We start from the raw sequence: 21,506 nt of genomic DNA on the forward strand, positions 1-21,506 counted from the left end.
TTCTGTTTTTTCCCCCCTTAAACATTCCAGGAAGGCGAGAACAATGATAAATTCGTCACTCATCCCAAGGACCACAAAGCCCTCGCCTCCTACCTCTTTGTCCACAACCATCTCTTCTATCTGATGGAGTTAACCACAGCTCTGTTGCTCTTGCTGTTGTCGCTCTGCGAAGCCCCCGCGGTTGCCATATTCCGCCTCGGCATTTACGTACGTGGTTCCTGGGGAAAGGGAGGGAGAAGGGGTGAAATCCAGCAGGTTCTGACGAACCGGTAGCGGAAATTTTGAGTAGTTCGGAGAACCGGCAAATGCCACCTCTGGCTGGCCCCAGAGTGGGGTGGGAATGGGGATTTTACAGTATCCTTCCCTCATCTTGTTTCAGGTCCACGCTACCTTGGAGCTGTTCGCCTTGATGGTTGTGTTGTTTGAGCTCTCCATGAAATTAAGATGGCTGGGCTTCCATACCTACATCCGGCACAAAAGAACCATGGTCAAGGTAAGGCCATACCTACCTAGCAAGAACTCGGCTGCTGTTTTTAACCTGGAAATATATCCCGCCAGGTTTATTCTTGTTTCCTATGGATATACAAGTAATTCTCCGTTTATGGCTATAATTGAGGCCAACATTTATGTTGCTAGGTGAGAAATTATGCGAATTGAGAGTTTTGTTCCGATTTACGACTTTTCTTGCCACGTCGGTTAGATGAATCGCTGAAATTAAATCCCTTACCGACCGCTACAGTTATCCCGGTGGTCATGTGATCAAAATTCAGACTTTTGGCGCAACTGACTCGCGTTTATGACGGGTCGTAGTGTCCCGGGATCCCCTTTTGCGACCTTCTGAGAAGCACAACCAACGGGGAGCGAACCAGATTCATTTAACAACCATGCTACTCATTTAACAGTGGTTAAGCAGATGGCGGCCGTTATTAAGTGAATCATGAGGTCGTTAAACGAATCTGGCTTCCCCATGGACTTGGTTGGTCAGAAGGTCGCAAAAGTGACCCCCGGGACACTGCAACCGTCATAAATATGAGCCAGTTGCAAAGTGTCTGAATTTTGATCCTGTGACCCTGGGGAATGCTCGCAACGGTCGTAAGTGTGAAAAATGGTCATAAGACACTTTTTTCAGTGCCGTTGGAACTTCGAACTGTCACTAAATAATGTTTGTAAGATGAGGACTTCCTTTGTATTGCTAAGAATTGCTAAGGAGGACTTGTTGTGACCTAGGCTTACTGAGTAATTACAATACAAAATTAGTCCTAAATAAACCTATTTTATTGTAACAGCTGAAAATTACGTTCATTCCCAGCTGAGTCCCAATTAGTTGTAAAACAAGTCCTTCGGAAGAAGTCCTTCGGGATAATCACCCACCTTTATCTTCTTTGACACCCTGCCAAAGGCCTTGCTTGGCAAAGCCCCACGGAGTTCAGAAACAAACGAGATGCCGACTGGAAACAGAGTTAGCAACGTTGCTTTCCTGCAAAAGGCCCAAGTGCCTCTGTTTCTCTTTTAAGCCTTATGGGAGGGGCCAATCATCTTACTCCTGAGTCGTCCCTTTTGTTTTAGCTGCTCTTGCCATCTGGCAGCTCTACGCATGCATGCACTAGGAACAGGCTCCTCCTATTCCTATGCCTCTCTGCTGTCCGACTCTGGGGACTCTGGGGTCCGCGCATTACTCCCAGATGGCCCTGGCACCATCTCTGCCTCTGACACAGAGCCCTCCTCGGGGCCTTCCCCAGACTCCAGGACTGGACCATGTTCCTCCCCAGCCTCCTCACTGTCCGACTCCGCTGCCAGGTCCACAGGCTGCTAGCGGACCACAACAGGACTCTTCTTCACTCTCTCCCTCCCATCCAAACTATTTAAGCTCCGCCCCTTCTGGAGGATCCTCTGGAATGCAGCCCCTCCCTCTTCCCTTCCTCCTGGGAATCCAGGCTGCATTCCACCACACCCCACGCCTTTCTCTTATCTTCTTCTCCCCCCTGCAGACCTGCGTCCTCTTCCTGCAGTTTGTAGAAGCGGTCGTGGTGTTGGTGCGTCAGACATCCCACCTTCGCATCACCCGAGCCTTGCGGTGCATCTTCCTGGTTGATTGTCGTTATTGTGGAGCTGTGAGAAGGTAACGGGTTAGGTTGTCTCTGAGCAGGCTGGTGCGATTCTCTTGGCAAGAAGACTGGCGTTTCTCTTTTTCACTTGCTTTTCGATTAACAATTGTGTAAATTGTGGCATGCCCCGTTTTGACCTGGACGGCCTCCTGCAGTACTCTTCTGGCCAAAACGGGATGCAGGGCCCGTGTTTTGGTCGGCAGAGTGCTACAGGAGGCTGCCCAGGCCCAAAATGGAGCATGTGGGAGGCCGTGCGTGGCTCCCCCGGTGCCACCGGCTCCCCGGTGGCTCCTCCGTTTTTGGCCGCCAGATGCTCAGCGGACTGGTCCTTTGCTATTTCCAGACCAGTGCCGCTGTCCAGATTGAAATACCCCACAGGCCAGATCCAGCCCACATGCCTTGAGTTCGACACCCCTGGTGTAAAGGGTTGATTTGAGTCAAGCCTTCTGGTTTGAAGGCTACTAACTGGAGGTTTGAACCATAGCTTGTACACAATTAGAGGGATACGGTGGCTCAGTGGCTAAGACGCTGAGCTTGTCTATCGAAAGATCGGCAGTTCAGCGGTTTGGCCTTGCCCTCCGTTTGGCAATTAGTTCTCTGGCAGCATTCTAAGGGAGATAAGGTGGGTGTTCATAAACACTCTCTTGAAAGACTCTTTGAGAAGCTTTTCGGATTGAGAATGACAATAATTCACAGCCCTTTGAATTAAAGAGGTTTGCTGGGACTAAGATTGTGCTTTATGCTTTCCAAGGAAGCCTACATCAGAGCAGAGGCGTGGTTTCTACAGCCCGCAAAAGTGCCTCGTTGGAGAATATGATTTAAGACACAGCCTGAGAGGAGGGGGGAAACAGGGTCATAGCTGAGCCGTAAATTCCGTGCGGCAGAGTTGACTACACTTGGGAAGCTGCTGACATGTTGCTCCTAATAAATAACTGGATTGCTTTTGAAGCTTGGCTCGAGGCTCATGAGTTAATTAGGGCATTTGTCGGAGCCCTGACAGTATTTGTTTGCAAGTTTAACCTGGGGAACTTTAAACAATGGTGGAGTGTTACTGTTTCGGCATCTCACTCACTGGCTGCTTTTAAGGGATGGAATAATAATCGACGCGGAGGGATGTTTTTCTTTCAAAGAGCCGCTGTTTTGTTTTTTGTTTTTGTTTTGTGTTTTCCAGAAACCTACGTCAGATTTTTCAGTCTCTGCCACCCTTCATTGATATTCTCCTCCTTTTGCTTTTCTTCATGGTCATCTTTGCAATTTTGGGTATGAATTTTTTTTCCCACTCTTCTATTCATTCGTTTAAGGCGAAACATTTTCAGGAAAGGCAGAAACATTTGCAGTCAAGAGAGCTGGACAGAACGTGTGTCGAGACGTCGCAACGCAGGCAGCGCCATGCGTTGTGGCATCGCTGTTACGCACTTGCGTGTATCGTTGTGGTGGAGGTAGCAACGCCTCCCAAGCGTGCATTGCAACCTCACAAAACAAGACGCATCATGTTTTCTCTTGGTCTGTCCAGGGTTGAGCATACGCCGGTTTAACTTCCATGGAGAGATTATTCAATACAGGTAGTCCTGGATTTACGACCACAATTGAGCCCAGGATTTCCATTGCTAAGCGAAAAATTTTGCTAAGTGAGTTTTGCCCCGTTTTACGACTTTTCTAGTACGACTTATGTTACTTAGTTTGGGTCATGCAAGAAAACAAACTGATCTCAGAGAGCACCAAGGACCCCTCGTGTTTGAAAAAACGGAGAATAAAGTAAATATAAAAAAATGTGGAAATGGTTGGCTGAGTCTTGCATAATTTGTCTAGAACGGGGTTCTCCAAACTTGAAACTTTTTAAAGACTTCTGACATGAAGGCAACCCTGAGCTACAAATATTCTCCTTTTTCGGTAACACTTTATAGATGCAATTTGTTTGATCTTTCTCCGTTCTTTCTTCTAGGATTTTATCTGTTCTCTCCAAACAAATGGGACCCTGTAAGTAAACCATAAATTCCAGCACTCTTGACAGTTCTTGGGAGCACCACAAATCTTAACAGGGGGAAACTTTTAAACAACTTTTGCTGAAGTGAATTCCAGTGCTGTGCAGACAGTTCTAGATTGTGTCAAGCAGTTGTGAGTCTCAATTTGGCTCCATTTCCTTCCCCCTTTTAAAATAAATTAATGTGTCACCCGTCCAGCCCTTAGTGGCATTGTTTCGCTTAATTGTTTATGCGAAAAAGGAACGGATGAAACATGCATGTGACATGCTTAGCCAGCAAAGTTACAGCCAGGAGTTTTCAGTTCGTTGCTTTTTTTTTCCCGAAGCAAGGAAAACTTAACACAAGAATATTTTTTTCTCGCTAAACTGGAGAGGCATTCGAGATCCTTTCAGGCCACGAAATTCTTCTGAAATTGTCAATTCAGAAGCAACTGTTTCGCACCAGAACAACTAGACACAAGGACAGGTTTTTTTCCTGAATGCCATCACTCTGCTAAACAATTACCGTATTTTTCGGAGTATAAGACGCACCTTTTTCCCCCCTAAAAAGGGGGTGAAAATTTAGGTGCGTCTTATACACCGAATGTAGCCCCGCCCACCCACTGGCCCCTACCCTTTGGCCTCCCTCTGCCTTCCAGCAGTTTACCTCCTTGCAGCAAGCAGAAACAGCCCGTTTCAGCTTCAGCAGAGCCTGATTAGCACAAGTTGATTGGATCGGCCTCCCGACTCTCAGCTGTTTTGCTCTCAGCTGTTTTGCCTGGGCCTCTGCTGCTTGCTGCAAGGAGGTAAATTGCTGGGAGCAGATTTTTTTTTCTTGTGCTAATCAAGCTATGCTGAAAACGAAAATGAAAGTAAAGCAGGCTATTTGCTGTTTGCTGCAATGAAGCAAAATTGCTGGGAAGCCGAGGCAGAGGCAGATTTCTTTTCCTTGTTTTCCTCACCAAAAAAGCTGAGGTCTTATAGTCCAGAAGGTCTTATACTCCGAAAAATACGATAATTCCCACAACACTGTCAAATTAACTACTAAGACTGTATTACTATTCTTCTTCTCATCCTTCCTAGTACCTATCTTTTCCCACTTATGGCTATTATCCATGTTTGTTTATTTTTTGTTTATTTGATTTACTTTTTTATTTTTTTATATTTTATTTGCTTGTATCTTTACAACTTAAATTGTTTTTATTGTTTCCTAGTATGATTCGATTGCTTAGTAGTATCCTATGACTATCACTAAGTGTTGTATCTTATGATTCTTGAGGAATATATTTTATTTTTTCTTTATGTACACTGAGAGCCTCTGCACCAAAGACAAATTCCTTGTGTGTCCAATCACAATTGGCCAATAAAATTCTGTTCTGTTCTATTCTACTCTATCCTATCCTATCCTATCCTATCCTATCCTATCCTATCCTATCCTATCCTATCCTATCCTATCCTATCCTCCTTCCTTCCTTCTTTCCTTGTTCTGTTCTGTTCTGTTCTAGTCTTTTATTAATTTCTATTCTATTCTAATTCTATTCTAATTCTATTCTATTCTATTCTATTCTATTATGTGCTTGTATCTTTCAATTTATATTGTTTTTACTTGTTTCCTAGTATGATTTGATAGCTTATTAATAACCTTGACTATCACTAAGTGTTGTATCTTTTTATGTATTTTATTCTCCTTATGTACACTGAGAGCTTATGCACCAAAGACAAATTCCTTGTGTGTCCAATCACACTTGGCCAATAAAAGAACTCTATTCTATTCATTTTTCTTTCTCCTCAGTGCTTTTTCGTTCTTTTGTAGTATTTCAACACTTTGGAGAGCAGCCTGGTGAATCTTTTCGTTCTTCTCACTACTGCCAAGTAAGTCTTGGGTTATTAGTGGAGCCGCACTAGAGGCGATGGCGGTGGGAGGGCAGAGGAAAACGAGCCATGTTGCTATTCCAGAAGCTTGTGTTAAAGCGTCGTTATTTGAAAACAATCGACAGTATACTAAATAGCATATTGCCCCCAACAATCTGGGTCCTCATTTTACCCACCTCGGAAGGATGGAAGGCTGAGTCAATCTTGAGCCTGGTGAGATTTGATCTGCTGATCTGCGGAACTAGCAGTCAGCTGAAGTAGCTGCAGTACTGCACTCTAACCACTGCGCCACCTCGGCTCTTAATAGAATAGAAAATAGAAATAGAAAGGAATGAAATAGGAATAGAATGGAATAGAATAGAATAGAATAGAATAGAATAGAATAGAATAGAAAATAGAAATGGAATGGAATAGGAATAGAATAGAATAGAATAGAATAGAATAGAATAGAATAGAATAGAATAGAATAGAATAGAATAGAATAACAGAGTTGGAAGGGACCTTGGAGGTCTTCTAGTCCACCCCCGTGCTTAGGCAGGAAACCCTACACCACTTCAGACAAAGTGGTTGTCCAGTCTTCTTGAAAACCTCCAGGGATGGAGCACCCACAACTTCTGGTGGCAAGATGTTCCACTGGTTAATTGTCCTCGCTGTTAGGAAGTTTCTCCTTAATTTTGGGAAGTTAATTCCGAGTTGCTTCTCTTTTTCATCTCTCTTACTTTTGGAACCAGTTTTCCTGATGTGATGATGCCCTCTTACTCCCGAAACCCATGGTCCTGTGTCTTTTTCATCGTGTATCTTTCCATCGAGTTGTATTTCATTATGAATTTGGTAAGTAGAGTCTCCGGCCTTTCGTGATCTTTCTCCTGGTTGAAATCTGGGGCTTCAGCACCTTCGCTGCTACGCCAGGCTGTCTCTTTCATACATCTGTAAGAGGAGCCAGTTTGGTCTAGTGGTTAAGGCACCAGGTTAGGAAGCAGGAGACCGAGAGTTCTAGTCCTGCCTTAGGTATAAAAGCCGGCTGGGTGACTTTGAGCCAAGCTGTGAGTTCTAGTCCCACCTTAGCCATGAAAGACAGCTGGGTGACTTTGGGCCAATCACCAGGAGACTGTGAGTTCTAGTCCCACCTTAGCCATGAAAGACAGCTGGGTGACTTTGGGCCAGTCAACAGGAGGCTGTGAGTTCTAGTCCTGCCTTAGTCATGAAAAACAGCTGGGTGACTGGGCCAATCACTAGGAGACTGAGTTCTAGTCCTGCCTTAGCCATGAAATCTGCCTGGATGACTTTGGGCCAATCACCGGGAGACTGTGAGTTCTAGTCCCGCCTTAGCCATGAAAGCTGGCTGGATGACTTTGGGCCTCCTTCTCAGCCCAGCCCACCTCACAAGGTTGTTGTTGTGGGGAAAAGAGGAGGAGGAGAGATGCCAGAAGGCCGACTCAAAAAAGGAGTTTCCCAGCTGGACCTAGGGATGGGTCCAGTGTGGTCACACAGTATATGGATTCCTTTGATGTGAAAAATGGACACTCCCGTATTAAAGACTGCTCCAGCTCACTTGAAGAATCAGAGACAGTGATGGGAGCTCTTACTATGTGTATGTTGTGACCTAGGATTATTTTATTTATTTTATTTTATTTTATTTTATTTTATTTTATTTTATTTTATTTTATTATTTTTTTATTTTATTTTATTATTTTATTTTATTATTTTATTTTATTTTATTATTTTATTTTATTTTGATTTATATGCCGCCCTTCTCCGGAGACTCAGGGCGGCTTACAATGCGCTAAGCAATAGCCTTCATACTTTTGTATATTTTATACAAAGTCAGCTTATTGCCCCCACAATCTGGGTCCTCATTTTACCTACCTTAGAAAGGATGGAAGGCTGAGTCATCCTTGAGCCTGGTGAGATTTGAACTTGCAGTAATTGCAGGCAGCTAATGTTAATAACAGTGCTTTGGACTGCTGCGCCACCAAGGCTCTTTGATTTATTGTTTTAATTTTTGTCAGATGAATGGACACGTCTTTATCCCAAGCATATTTAAACTCATGGTCGACTCACTACCTCCGCTGGAAGTTTCCACTACTTCTTCCTGTGAAGTCATCACCTTCTCACTTGCCGTTTGAAACTTCCCTCCTGCTCAGTTTGAGGTCATTCTTGATTTTTTTTGTTGCTTCACCCTTTCTTTCTCCCGTAGCTCCTGGCTGTCGTCTTTGACACCTTCAGTGACATTGAAAAAAGGAAGTTCCGATCGCTATTGCTTCACAAGCGCACCGCCGTCCAGCACGCCTACCGCCTGCTGGTTAGCAAACAGGTAGGTGGTCCTGGATACACGTGGGGTGGGGGGAAGGGGGTCTCCAGGAAGAAAAGTGGGGCGATGAGCTGCGAGGCTAACCTTGAGGAACAGGAGGAAAAGCTGCAGGCAGGACAATTGATGGCAGACATCCAGTATTTGAGGGGCTGCCACAAAGAGGAAGAGGTCAAGCTATTTTTTCAAAGCATCTAAAGCAGGGGTCCCCAATCTTTCGGACCTCAGGGACCACTAAATTCATAATTTTAAATCCCGCGGACCACTAATATGATCTGCCTAATGGGTGGGCGTGGCTAGGTGGTCATGTGACTGGGTGGGCGTAGCCAACTCGATGTCACTCACATTGAGGAACGCCTCGCCGGCCTCTACTCGCCCCTCCCCTCCCAGCCACGCCTTGCCTGCCCGCCTGGGCTCCTTGGAGCCCCAACAGGAAGCAGTTGTTGGAGCTAAGCAGCCACCATGAGAAAGAGTCGGCAAAAGAGCTCAGTTCAAATTGGATCTGGCCGAGAAGGAGGCTCAGCAGAAGCACCTCACTGAGGACTAGGAGCATAGGCTTTCCAAGCAGAGGGAAGACCTGCGGGAGTGCAAGGCCAGGTACCGGCACCTGGAGGCTCAGTGGACTGAGGTGGTCAGCCAGTTCCAGGCCATGATGCAGTCCCACTGGAACAAGGCCCTCCGGCTCTTCTCCATCAGCGGCGCTTCCCTCCAGCCTTCGCCCAAAGCCCCACACCAGGAGGCCGAAGCAGACCCCAAGTCGGAATTTCTGCCCCCCTCCAACCCACAGAAAAAGACCCCGAAGAGGGAGACTCTCTGCAGCAACACGTCACCTCCCGGGACACTGCAACCGTCATAAATACAACCCAGATTCCAAGCGTCTGAATTTTGATCAAAAATGGCTAGGGGGATGCTACGACAGTTGTAAGTGTGAAAAATAGTCATAAGTCACTTTTTTCAATGCCGTTGTAACTTTGAACCATCCCTGAATGAACTGTTGTAAGTCGAGGGCTACCTTTAGTAGCTTGCCCTCTGTACGTCCTCCGTGTAACTTCCGTCTTTTGTCTCTATAGAGACCCTCGGGGATTGCTTTCAAGCAGTTTGATGGCCTGATGCGCTACTATGCGCCCCGGATGAACATCCGAGACCGTTATCTGACTTTCAAAGCACTGAGTCAAAGCAACAGCCCTTTGGTCAGGTAAGGATGGAGGTGGGTTTTTTTCTGCCCCATGGAAGAAGATGGAATGAATCTGAAGCTTTCTTTTCCCCAAATAAATCAGAGAACTTCAAAACTAGGTGTCAGACCTGCCCTAGTCTGATCCCTTAGAGAAGGAAAACCCTCGACTCCCATTTGGTTGACATGAAAGCAGTGGTGAAATCCAAATTTTTTTATTACTGGTTCTGGTTGGACCTCCATCTGGTTGACGATCTTAACTGGGGCCTATTTTTGGGGTAAGCTTATATTAACGAGCATCCTGAAAAATCATGCTAGGGCTTATTTTCTGATTAGGTCTTATTTTGGGGGAAATACAGTACTAAACTCCTCTGTGTGGTTGATGATCTCAACTGGGGCTTATTTTGGGGGTAGGGTTTATATTACGAGCATCCTGAAAAATCATGCTAGGGTTTATTTTCCGATTAGGTCTTATTTTGGGGAAAATACAGTACTAAACTCCTCCGTCTGGTTGATCATCTTAAATAGGGCTTATTTTGGGGTAGGGCTTATATTACGAGCATCCTGAAAAATAATGTTAGGACTTATATTCAGATTAAGTCTTATTTTAGGGGAAATACAGTACTAAACTCCTCCATCTGGTTGATCATCTTAAACAGGGCTTATTTTGGGGTAGGGCTTATATTTATATTCAGATTAAGTCTTATTTTAGGGGAAATACAGTACTAAACTCCTCTGTCTGGTTGATCATCTTAAACAGGATTTATTTTGGGGTAGGGCTTATATTATGAGCATCCTGAAAAATCATGCTAGGACTTATTTTCTGATTAGGTCTTATTTTGGGGGAAATACAGTACTAAACACCTCCATCTGGTTGACAATCTTAAACGGGGCTTATTTTGGGATAGGGCTTATATTACGAGCATCCTGAAAAATCATGTTAGGGTTTATTTTCCGATTAGGTCTTATTTTGGGGAAAATACAGTACTAAACACCTCCATCTGACTAACCATCTTAAACAGGGCTTATTTTGGGATAGGGCTTATATTACGAGCATCCTGAAAAATCATGCTAGGGCTTATTTTCTGGTTGGTTCTTATTTTCTGGGAAACAGGGTAGCTTTTTTTCACCCAGGAGAGGGACATGTATGTGTGTGTGTGAAGGCTTTTTAATGACAGCGTGAGCATCTGGCAGTCTTGTATGCCTAGCCTTTAACACATTTTATATTAAGGCTCGTTTTTTGTCCTAGCAGTGAAATGTTCTTAGAAAAGGAACAAAATCCTTGCTTGAAGATTTGCCTCCCGTTTTTCTTTTTTTGCAAGCCCACATCAGCAAATCTAGCTATGCAGCAGTCTTTTATTTTTAGCTCTCTCTTAGCTGAGTCGGCGTGCACAAACCACTCGCCTGACATGGGTGTTGCAAGCTTTTGCTCAGACTGGGCAAAATCTGGGACTGAGTCCTTAACTCTTGAACTGGGGGGCTTGGGCTTGTGAATCTGGTTGGCAAAATCCGAAGATGTGTTTGAACCGGAGACTGGAACGTGGGTAGAAAAGGCCCCCACCCTTTTGTCTGTTTCAGTTTGAAGGATATGTACAGTTTCTACGAAGTGGCTGGTTTGAAATGGAAGGTAAGCTGCCAAGTTGGGATTTGTTTTGGGTGTCTTTGGTTTAGGGGTGCTGGATGGGAGGTGAGCCCCTAGAATGGGGAAGAACAAAAGGGGCACCCTGCGGAGAACAAAGGCTGGGGAGATTTATGGATGGAGGGATGGATGGAGGGATGGATGGATGGATGAGAGGAAGGAAGGGAAGGAAGGAAAGGGTGGGAGAGAGGAAGGAAGGAAAGAGAGGGAGGGAGGGAGAGAGGAATGGAGGAAGAAATAAGGAAGGATGGAGGGAAGGGAAGGAAGGAAGGAATGAGGAATAGGAGGGAAGGAAGAAGGAGGGAGGGAGGAAGGAAGGAAGAAATAAGGGAAGGAAGGAGGAAGGGAGAGAGGAGGGAAGGAAGGGAGAGGAGGAAGAGAGGAAAAAAGGGAGGGAGGAAGAGGAGGGAAGGAAGGGAGAGAGGAGGGAAGGAAGGAATGAGGAAAAGGAGGGAAGAAAGGGAGGAGGAAGAGAGAGGAAGGAAGGAAGGAAGGAAGGAAGGAAAGAAGGAATGAATCCTGGAGGGAGAAGGGATCTTAAAGATCCTCTAGCCCAGTCATGAAAATGAACCAAAGCTGTCTGAGGTTTGCTTGCTTTCTTTTCCAGGCCAAAAGAAACCGAGAACATTGGTTCGATGATCTTCCAGGGACAGCTTTCCTCATTTTTAAAGGTGAAAACCCTATAGCGTTTCTATAGAACATAGAATCCTATGGCTGGGAAGGGACCTTGGAGGTCATCTAGCCCAACCCCGTGCCCAAGCAGGAAACCCTCTAGTATTCCTGACAAATGGTTTTTTTCCAATCTCTTCTTAAAAGCCTCCCGTGATGGAGCACCCACAACTCCTGGAGGCCAAGCCGTTCCACCGGTTAATTGTTCTCTCTCTCAGGAAATTCCCTCCTTAGTTCTAGGTTGCTTCTCTCCTTGATACGTTTCCATCCTTTACTTCTTGTCCTGCCCTCAGGGGCTTTGGAGAATAAGGCCTCTGTTCTGCCCCAGCTACAGACCCCAAAGAACGCAGCACACACAAAAGTCTGTACAAACCTTAGTTTACTAAATTAAATCAGTCCTTTTTCAAACAAAGGCTGTTAATTAACTTTCTTAACAGCCGACAAGAATCCAAAGAATAAATAATCTTAATCTTACTAGGGTTGGCAGAAAGCCCAGAAGCAATTTGCAGAGAACTAAGATCAAGACGCGAAGGAGAGTGAACTGAAGTTGTTCCCTACAAATTGCTTCAGTCGGCGTTCCTCCTTAAATAGGCTAAGGGAGTGGCCAATTAGCCCCAAGCCTTACTCTCGAGAAGACCTCCTCCTGAGGCACCACTCCTGCCTTTTGGCAGCTCTGCGCGCCCGTGCATCGAGAAGAGGCTCCTCCTCTTCTTCCTCTTCACCCATGGAAGCTTCTGGAGGTTCTGAAGGCCCTGGCTGAATCCCAGCCTCTGGCACCACATCTTCTCCAGCCTCCTCACTGTCCGACTCGAGTGCCAGCTGCACAGGCTGCTGGTGCAGCACCACACCAGCCTCCTCGCCGTCTGAATCAGCTACTAGCTGCACAGGCCGCTGATGGGCCACAATAGCCTCCAATCCCTTCTTCTCTGTGAGGAAAAAGGGAGAAGTTACCAGCCTGGGGGTATTTCAAAGAAACAGACAAGAAGGATGTTTTTTTTTTTTAAAAAAGAAGTATTTAATTGTTTTGCCTTCTCTCGTCTTCCTTTCAACAGGTATTAACATATTAGTGAATTCTCGGGCTTTCCAGTATGGCATGTGTAAGTAAGCCTTCACTCTGTTTGGGGTGGGGGTGAGGAGCTAATGGATAGAGTTACACAGTGTATTAAGCGGAGTTTCATTTTACCAACATGCTGACCAGTGATGGAATTCAAATTTTTTTTACTACTGGTTTCGTGGGCGTGGGCTTGGTGGGCGTGGCAGGGGAAGGATACTGCAAAATCTCCACTCCCACCCCACTCCTGGGTGAAGGATGCTGCAAAATCCCCATTCCCTCCCCACTCCAGGGGAAGGAAAGGTTTTAAAGTGGATGCAAAATTCGTTTAACGACTTTTCTCTGAACATCTGCCGTTGTGTCTTGCAGATGTTCTGGTGGCTGTGAACGGACTCTGGATTCTAGTGGAAACCTTCATGTTGCGAGGTACGACGCCACGTCATTGAACGTCTGCTGACTGAGTCCACCTTCCCTTCCTCCGGACGGGTTTTCGGTTCTCCTCTGAAACTCTCTGCTGTTTCTTTTTTTCAGACGGAATCTTTTCTCGTGACGTCCCCTGGAGTTACATCATGTTCCTCACAAGTAAGTCCTTTAGCAACTTCGGTGTTGTGGCTCCGTCCTCCGAGCCTATCTTATCGGAGGGAGAAGGCTCCGAACATGAAGGAGAGGAGTCGGCCAGGCCTCCCTCTCCAGGCCCCTCCTCTCTGGCACTGCCTCAGGTGCCGGCCGAGGAAGAGGAGATTAGCCAGGAGCCAGGTGTCTCCGATGATAGCGATGGAGGCGATCGGTCGTTCCTGGATCCACGCCAACGAAGGCGTGATAAACGGTTGCAGCAGTTGAGGAGGCGTGCCAGGGATTAGGCTGAGTCACTGGACCACACCCCAGAGGCTATATAAGAGAGGGTGGTGGCCATTTAAGACTCTGTGACGGACAAAAACTAACTCTGGCAAGTCACTTTGAACAACGCCTAAATCTGCCGAAGGTTTCTTATTTTGAACTGGACTATTTGCAAACTGTGTGTATTTCCGTTTATCTGGTGAAGGGATATTAAGTAAAAGCACTTGGCAGTCGGTGCTCGTCTTGCTGCCAAGTTTCTGATAAACAAACTGTGCGTGCCAAGTGCTTCCTTTAACCCTCAGTTGGCTGTGTGTGTGTGTGTGTGTGGAGACGGGGACAGAACATTTGGTTTCCAAGAAGGCATCTCTATCTATCTGTAGGCATCTTTGAGAGAATAAAAATGTTGAGACATTGGAAGAAAAGAATAAATGGTGTACAATACATTGGGGGTACGGAATGCCGTGGTGGCCTAGAGGTGGAGCTCTGGCCTCACAAATCAGGAGGCTGCGAGTTCGATCCTAGGTAGGGGCAGAGATTTCTCTCTCTCGCCACAATTTATTTATTTATTATTCGAATTTCTATACCGCCCTTCTCCTTTCGGACTCAGGGCAGTGAACAGCCAAAATAAAAGCATTTATACATAAAGTATGATTAAAAATAGATTTAAAATAATTAAATTTGGCCCATAGTTTAAAATTTATCAATTATCAAAATCCATATCAAAATTTAAAACTAACAATGAGAATATATCTGCCGAACAAAACTCCGCATTGGTGACAGGAAGGGCATCCGGCCAGTAAAACATTCAGCTCCATTCAGTTGACTCGACTCCACCCAGCAAGGGATTACGAGGTCATTAAATGACAACAATACATTGGGATACTAATAGAAAAGTATATTTGTAGCTCAGGGTACTCTCTGGCAAATAATAAATGTGTGTAAAATAAACCTTAAAAGAAGTTTTGAAAAGAGAAGTTATCAACGGAAAGCCCGTGTTATTGGACAACGTTGTCCAGTGATTTAAAAACCACAATCACAGCACTTCCCCCTTCTGTGTTGACAGTCTACGGGGTCGAGGTGCTGTTGAAGGTCACCGGCTTGGGGCCGAAAGACTATCTCTCTTCGGGCTGGAATCTGTAAGTATCTCCCCATTTAAGGGATTTGGCGTTGGGGGACTTGTAGGGAACGCAGGTTGCGGATGCCAGGCAGAAAAATCCATTCCTCTCTCTCTCTCCTCTCTCTTGCTTTTTTTTTTTTCCCAGTTTCGACTTTGCCGTCACTTTGTTCGCGTTTTTGGGTCTCCTGGCACTGGCGTTCGATATGGAACCCTTCTACTTCATTGTTGTGCTGCGGCCTCTGCAGTTACTGAGGTGAAGATACACAGGATGGCTCAGATACCTGTAGAATTGGGGCCGGGGGAAGGGGGCGGTTCTTCTAGGTACTGAGAAACTATAAGTCGCAGGATCCCTTGTTCTTGACCCCACCTCCTCCTCTTTCTCCTCCTCCTCCTTCTTCTCCTCCTCCTCCTCCTTCTCCCTCCTCCTCCTCCTCTTCCTCCTCGTTCTTCTTCTCCTCCTTCTTCTTCTCCTCCTTCTCCTCCTCCTCCTTCCACCTCCTTCTCCTCCTCTTCCTCTTCCCCTCCTTCTTCTCCTCCTCCTCCTTCTCCTCCTCCTCCTCCTCCTTCTTCCTCCTCCTCCTCCTTCTCCCTCCTCTTCCTCTTCTTCTTCTTCCTCTTCCTCTTCTTCTTTCCCTTCTCCTCTTTCTTTCTCTTTCCCCTTCTCCCTCTCCTACTTTCTTTTCCTCCTTCTCCTTCTTCCCCTCCTCCTTCCGCTCCTTCTTCCTCCTCTTCCTTCTCCTCCTCTTCCTCCTCCTCCTCCTCCTGTTATGATGCAAAAGCTTCCGATTCCTGCTTCTCAAGATTGAAGCCCGCATGTTCTTAAAGCATGATACCCGGGGAATTCTGGGAGTACAAGCCCTCCCATCTTAAAGCATGCTGATGGAGGAGTTTTGGAAATCCACATAATCTTCCAAGTTGCCGAGATTGGAAAACGCTGTTCTAGACACTCATGCATATATTTTTTTTCCCTTTCCCTTTATTGCAGGCTGTTTAAATTGAAGAAACGTTACCGGAATGTCCTCGACACGATGTTTGAACTTCTCCCTAGGATGGCCAGGTACAGAGAATGAAAGTTTTCCTGCCTGGATTGGCTGCTGGGGGAATTGAAGTCTACACGTTTGAAAGTTGCAGGAATAGAAACCCATCATCACAGTGCTCCATCACTGGAAGTTTTTAAGAAGAGACCCGACAGCCATTTGTCCAGAATGATAGAGGGTCTCCTCCCTGGGCATTGAATTGAATGGTTGCAGGAAGAGAGGCTGTCTAATCTAATGAAGATATGGACTAAGATACAGTAGTGGCCAAAATTGTGGAAAGCTTTTGGGAAACGGTGGCTCAGTGGCTAAGACACTGAGCTTGTCGATCAGAAAGGTCGGCGGTTCGAATCCCTAGTACAGGTCTCCTGCGTGACCAGGGGGTCGGACTAGATGACCTCCAAGATCCCTTCTGACTCTTGTTACTGTTAAACATGTATTTTTGAGATTTAATGGCTAATAACATCACTTTTTTGTCTTGGAGTTTCAAGATCATCCTATTCCACTGCTGGAATGGCTTGGGAATAGCCCAGACCTTAACCCAATTGAAAATTCTATGGAGCCGACTAAAGAAACTTGTTAGTCAGAAGCGACCCAGCAATAAAACCCAGTTAATAGAAGCCATCATTCGACTTTGGTTTCACATTAGAACAGCTGCAGAACTCAAAGACTTGGTTCACTCCATGGGAAGACGTTGTAAGGCCGTCATTCATGCTAAAGGTTACCCAACGAAGTATTAATTGACATGTTGATCATTTTTGCATATCTCGTTTTTTTCTAGGGTGATCATTTTTATATATCTCATTTTTTTTCTACGTGTTTCACTTTTCTTCTTTATACTGTAACTGCTATTCTAATAGCAAATCCTCCATAAAAGTTATTGCATTACGTTCTCCATTAAATGATCTTTCCATTGATATATAATTTTATGGTACTACTCACCCCCCCCAAAAAAGTGATGTTATTAGCTAGTTTTAGAAAATAGACTTTTCCCAAAAGGTTCCCACAATTTTGGCCACTACTGTAAGATAGATAAGATAACCTTGATTGTCATTTTTTTTTTTTCCTTTGGGACTCTGGCACACATTAAAAATGAAATTTTGCAGCCTGCTCTGAAAAGTGATACATAACATACATATAGATATGCTATATACATAGATACCGTGTTTCCCTGAAAATAAGACCTGGTCTTATATTTTTGGGGACTCCAAAATAAGCACTATTTTTGGGGAAGCACAGTATGCTTTATATACTGTACATACATACATACTAGGAGTGACATGATAGCAGTCTTCCAATATTTGAGGGGCTGCCACAAAGAAGAGGGGATTAACTTAATATCCAAAGCACCTGAAGGCAGGACAAGAAGCAACTGATGGAAACTAATAAAGGAGAGAAGCAACTAGAACTAAGGAGGAATTTCCTGACAGTTAGAACAATTAACCAGTGGAACAACTTGCCACCAGAAGTTGTGAATGCTCCAACACTGGAAGTTTTTAAGAAGATGTTGGATAACCATTTGTCTGAAGTGGTGTAGGGTTTCCTGCCTAAGCAGGGGGTTGGACTAGAAGATCTCCAGGGTCCCTTCCAATTTATTCTGTTAAAAAGCCACCTTGTTGGATTGCACTTTTCCTAACCCTCTCATTTCTCTTCTAGCCTAGGCCTAACTTTACTCATCTTCTATTACTGCTTTGCCATCGTTGGCATGGAATTCTTCTCCGGAAAACTCTACCCAAACTGTTGTAAGTAAGTATCTCCGCGTTCTTTCTCTCTCTGAAAATATATACATAAATTCAGTTTGCCCATAGATTCAGTTCAGTTTGCTATATTAGAACTGAAGTGACAACCTCTGGTCGCTGAATTTCTCCCACAGGCTTTCAAGGTAGCTCATAATTACCGACCTGGATCAGGCTTGGAGAGTGGCCAGGCCGATATCTTTCAGACTCCGCAATACTTGGCGAGAATGCAGGAATGGACTAATTGTCTCCTGCAAACTCCCCTTTCGCTCCTCTTTTATTTATTTTTATTTATTTTTATTTTTTTAAATTTTGATTTATATGCCGCCCTTCTCCGGAGACTCAGGGCGGTTACAATGCACTAAGCAATAGCCTTCATCCTTTTTTGTATATTTATACAAAGTCAGCTTATTGCCCCCACAACTGGGTCCTCAATTTACCTACCTTAGAAAGGATGGAAGGCTGAGTCAACCTTGAGCCTTGGTGAGATTCGAACCTGCAGTAATTGCAGGCAGCTGGTCTTAATAACAGGGTGCTTTAGACCACTGTACTACCAATGGCTCTTATTCCCTCTGGGAGGAGCCATTCTTGTCCACCTGTGGCCTTACTCCTGAGTTGACCCTTGTTCTTTAGCTGTTCCCTTCGTCTGGCAACTCTGCGCATGGACAGACTGGGAACAGGCTCCAGCTGTTGGTCTGCCTTGCTGATGTCTGATTCCGAAGGCAGCTGATAACTGTCAGACGGCCCTGGCCCCGTCTCTGCCTCAGACGCAGAGCCTTCATCCGAGCTTTCCCCAGACTCCATGACTGGCCCATGTTCCTCCCCAACCTCCTCACTGTCTGAACCTGCTCCCAGGTCCACTGGCGGGCCACAACAACAGACCACTGTAAAAACAGGTTTTTGAACCCGGGGCAACCTCTCTCTCTCTCTCTCAGTGCGTACTTTCTTATTTTCTCATCCAGCACCAGCACAGTGGCCGATGCCTTTCGTTTGGTCAACCGCACCATTGGGAACAAGACTGTGGTGGACCAAGGCTACTACTATCTCAATAACTTTGACAACATTTTGAACAGTTTCGGTAAGAGCTCCAGATCCTTTTCAAACATTAACTGAACGGGTTTGCAGGAAAGAAATTCTTTCCTTTGTGTTGTTTGTGTTCTTTCTTTCTTTCTTTCTTTCTTTCTTTCTTTCTTTCTTTCTTTCTTTCTTTCTTTCTTTCTTTCTTTTTTTCTTTCTTTCTTTCTTTCTTTCTTTCTTTCTTTCTTTCTTTCTTTCTTTCTTTCTTTCTTTCTTTCTTTCTTTCTTTCTTTCTTTCTTTCTTTCTTTCTCGGTCAATGACACGGGGAGGCTTACAACTCCAAGAATGGATAAGGGGCCATGTGTAGCTAAAAGTCCAATATTCCAATTCCAATCGTGAGCAAGACAGTTTTCTTCTGTGTTTTTTTTTTTCCTGGTCAAAACCAGGAAAGGGGCAAAAAAGTCAAGATGGCAGGCATAACTCATGATTGAAGCCTTATCCCTTTTATATATAGCAATAGCACTTATATACTGCTTCATAGTGCTTTACAGTCCTCTCTAAGTGGTTTACAGAGTCAGCCTCTTGCCCCCCCCCCCCCAACAATCTGGGTCCTCGTTTTACTGACCTCAGAAGGATGGAAAGCTGAGTCAACCTTAAGCCGGTCAGGATCAAACTCTTGGCAGTGGGCAGAGTTAGCAATAGCACATAGACTTATATACCGCTTCACAGTGCTTTACAGTCCTCTCTACGTGGTCTACAGAGTCAGCCTATTGCCCCCAACAATCTGGATCCTCATTTTACTGACCTCGGAAGGATGGAAGGCTGAGTCAACCTTGAGCCTGTCACCGTCGAACTCATGGCAGTGGGCAGAGTCAGCCTGAAATCCTGCATTCTAACCACTGTGCCAACATGGCTCTTTTACTACCAGCTGAAGTTTGTGAATGACCTTCAAGGGTCCTTGAATTGTTTCCTGTTTCTTATCTCTTCCCTTTCACTTTTTTTACGCAGTGACTCTCTTTGAGTTGACGGTAGTGAACGACTGGTACATCGTCATGGTAAGTCTATAGAACCCCCCCCCCCCCTTATGCATTGGAGCTATCGCGTGTCGCCTAAAAACCACCATCTTTGGTGGCCCTTTCGGTTTGCACAACATTGCAATGAATAAGCCAAAGAAAGTACTGGCAAATATGAGTAATGCTTAGAACCCCATCGATAGCTAAGAATAACTTTGAATGGTCGCTAAACAGATGTTTGTAAGATGAGGATGAACTGAACAAGGCTTATAAATTGGGAAGCGTCGCTTCGTGGTTCCTGTCTACTGCCAATCACGTAAAGATCTTGTTAGGAAATGATGATTACCTAACTTGTTGGATTGGCAATATATAAACCTCAATATAGCGTTAAGACTGTATTGCTGGATTGCATCATACTGTGTCCTGATTGGTTAGCTCTGTAGCCAATGTCCTTAAGAGGAAGCTTGAAACATGGTTTGTTTCTCTCTGCTGATTAGCATTACTCTTTGCTGATCATTATTGCTCTGTGCTGATCGTTACTGCTCTTTGCTGTGTTTGCTACTGTTTGCAACTGTTTATTGTGTATGACTACGACGACTGGTAAGAAGACTTAGTTATTGGAATATCCCTGGACTATTGTTTTACTATCTACTGCTTTATCTGTGTATGACCTGGACTGCTTATTGGACTGTGCCTTAGTACTATTTCCTAAAAGTAAACACAACTCAGTGTATCTGTGTGTTGGCTGTGATTATTCGCAACTGCTCTCAGTCGCTTTCATGTGCATACCCTGGCTACTCTACGGTTGCTCTGCGAATTCCTCAACAGATCTCATTTTCCTGTGGTTTTTTTTTTTAGGAAGGGGTCACCTCAGAAACGTCTCACTGGAGCCGTCTGTATTTCATGATTTTCTACATCGTGACCATGGTGAGTAGATCCGAACAAGATCCTTCAGTCACGAGAGGCATCTTCAGATGACGGTTGCCACAATGTCCTTTTTATTTGATTTTTTTTTCTTTTTGTTTTGTATGTTTTTATTATGGGACGCGGTGGCTCAGTGGCTAAGACTCTGAGCTTGTCTATCGAAAGGTCGGCAGTTCAGCGGTTCGAATCCCTAGCACCGCATAACGGACTGAGTTCCCGTTACTTGTCTCAGCTTCTGCCAACCTACTATGTTTCCTCGAAAATAAGACCGGGTCTTATATTAATTTTCGCTCCAAAAGATGCATTAGGGCTTATTTTCTGGTTAGGTTTTAATTTGGGGAAAATACGGTACTAAATACATCCATCTGGCTGACAATCTTAACTGGGGCTTAGTTTGGGGGTAGGGCTTATATTACGAGCATCCTGAAAAATCATGCTAGGGCTTATTTTCCAGTTGGGTCTTATTTTCAGGGAAACGGTAGCAGTGTCAGGTTTCGATGCAGTTTGAAAGCACGTCAAAAATGCAAGTAGAAAAATAGGGACCACCTTTGGTGGGAAGGGAACAGCGTTCTGTGCGCCTTTGGCATGCCAGCCACATGACCACGGAGACGTCTTCGGACAGCGCCGGCTCTTCGGCTTTGAAACGGAGATGAGCAGCGCCCCCTAGAGTCGGGAATGACTAGCACACATGTGCGAGGGGAACCTTTACCTTTATGTTTTTATTGGAAATGTTTCTGGGAAATAAAAGATAAAACATGACAATAGATAAAGTTAAGAAAAAGATAAAAAGGGAAAGTGCAAGAGCAATACAGGTAGAAAAAAGAAAAACGATAATTAAGGAAGCTTCTTGTACTTCCTAAAATACACCCAATTTTTCAGTGGAATTTATTAATTTAGAGAAGATTTGTCTGAAATGGTATAGTGTTTCTTGCCTGAGCAAGGGGTTGGACTAAAAGACCTTTAAGATCCCTTCCATTCTTCTCTTCTCTTCTCTTCTCTTCTCTTCTCTTCTCTTCTCTTCTCTTCTCTTCTCTTCTCTTCTCTTCTCTTCT

General features: G+C 44.9%; 1 protein-coding gene across 2 annotated transcripts in view; it reads left to right on the plus strand.

Annotated features, from left to right (window-relative positions):
• TPCN1 (two pore segment channel 1) overlaps positions 1-21,506 on the plus strand; it is a 38,422-nt gene that overhangs the window by 9,651 nt on the left and 7,265 nt on the right. For both annotated transcript variants that reach the window (XM_060690434.2, XM_060690442.2), the window contains exons 3-23: positions 31-207; positions 380-493; positions 1,989-2,119; positions 3,277-3,365; positions 4,048-4,082; positions 5,879-5,937; positions 6,669-6,768; positions 8,135-8,251; positions 9,316-9,440; positions 10,995-11,043; positions 11,663-11,726; positions 12,777-12,821; positions 13,145-13,201; positions 13,307-13,357; positions 14,676-14,748; positions 14,875-14,982; positions 15,715-15,786; positions 17,420-17,509; positions 18,462-18,577; positions 19,526-19,572; positions 20,389-20,457. In XM_060690434.2, the coding sequence (XP_060546417.2) occupies positions 31-207; positions 380-493; positions 1,989-2,119; positions 3,277-3,365; positions 4,048-4,082; positions 5,879-5,937; positions 6,669-6,768; positions 8,135-8,251; positions 9,316-9,440; positions 10,995-11,043; positions 11,663-11,726; positions 12,777-12,821; positions 13,145-13,201; positions 13,307-13,357; positions 14,676-14,748; positions 14,875-14,982; positions 15,715-15,786; positions 17,420-17,509; positions 18,462-18,577; positions 19,526-19,572; positions 20,389-20,457 (1,788 nt within the window). The remainder of the gene's footprint in view (positions 1-30; positions 208-379; positions 494-1,988; positions 2,120-3,276; positions 3,366-4,047; positions 4,083-5,878; positions 5,938-6,668; positions 6,769-8,134; positions 8,252-9,315; positions 9,441-10,994; positions 11,044-11,662; positions 11,727-12,776; positions 12,822-13,144; positions 13,202-13,306; positions 13,358-14,675; positions 14,749-14,874; positions 14,983-15,714; positions 15,787-17,419; positions 17,510-18,461; positions 18,578-19,525; positions 19,573-20,388; positions 20,458-21,506) is intronic.

The sequence above is a fragment of the Pantherophis guttatus genome, chromosome 17 (genome assembly GCF_059756535.1).
Source record: "Pantherophis guttatus breed Tessera chromosome 17, ASM5975653v1, whole genome shotgun sequence".
Classification (NCBI taxonomy): domain Eukaryota; kingdom Metazoa; phylum Chordata; class Lepidosauria; order Squamata; family Colubridae; genus Pantherophis; species Pantherophis guttatus.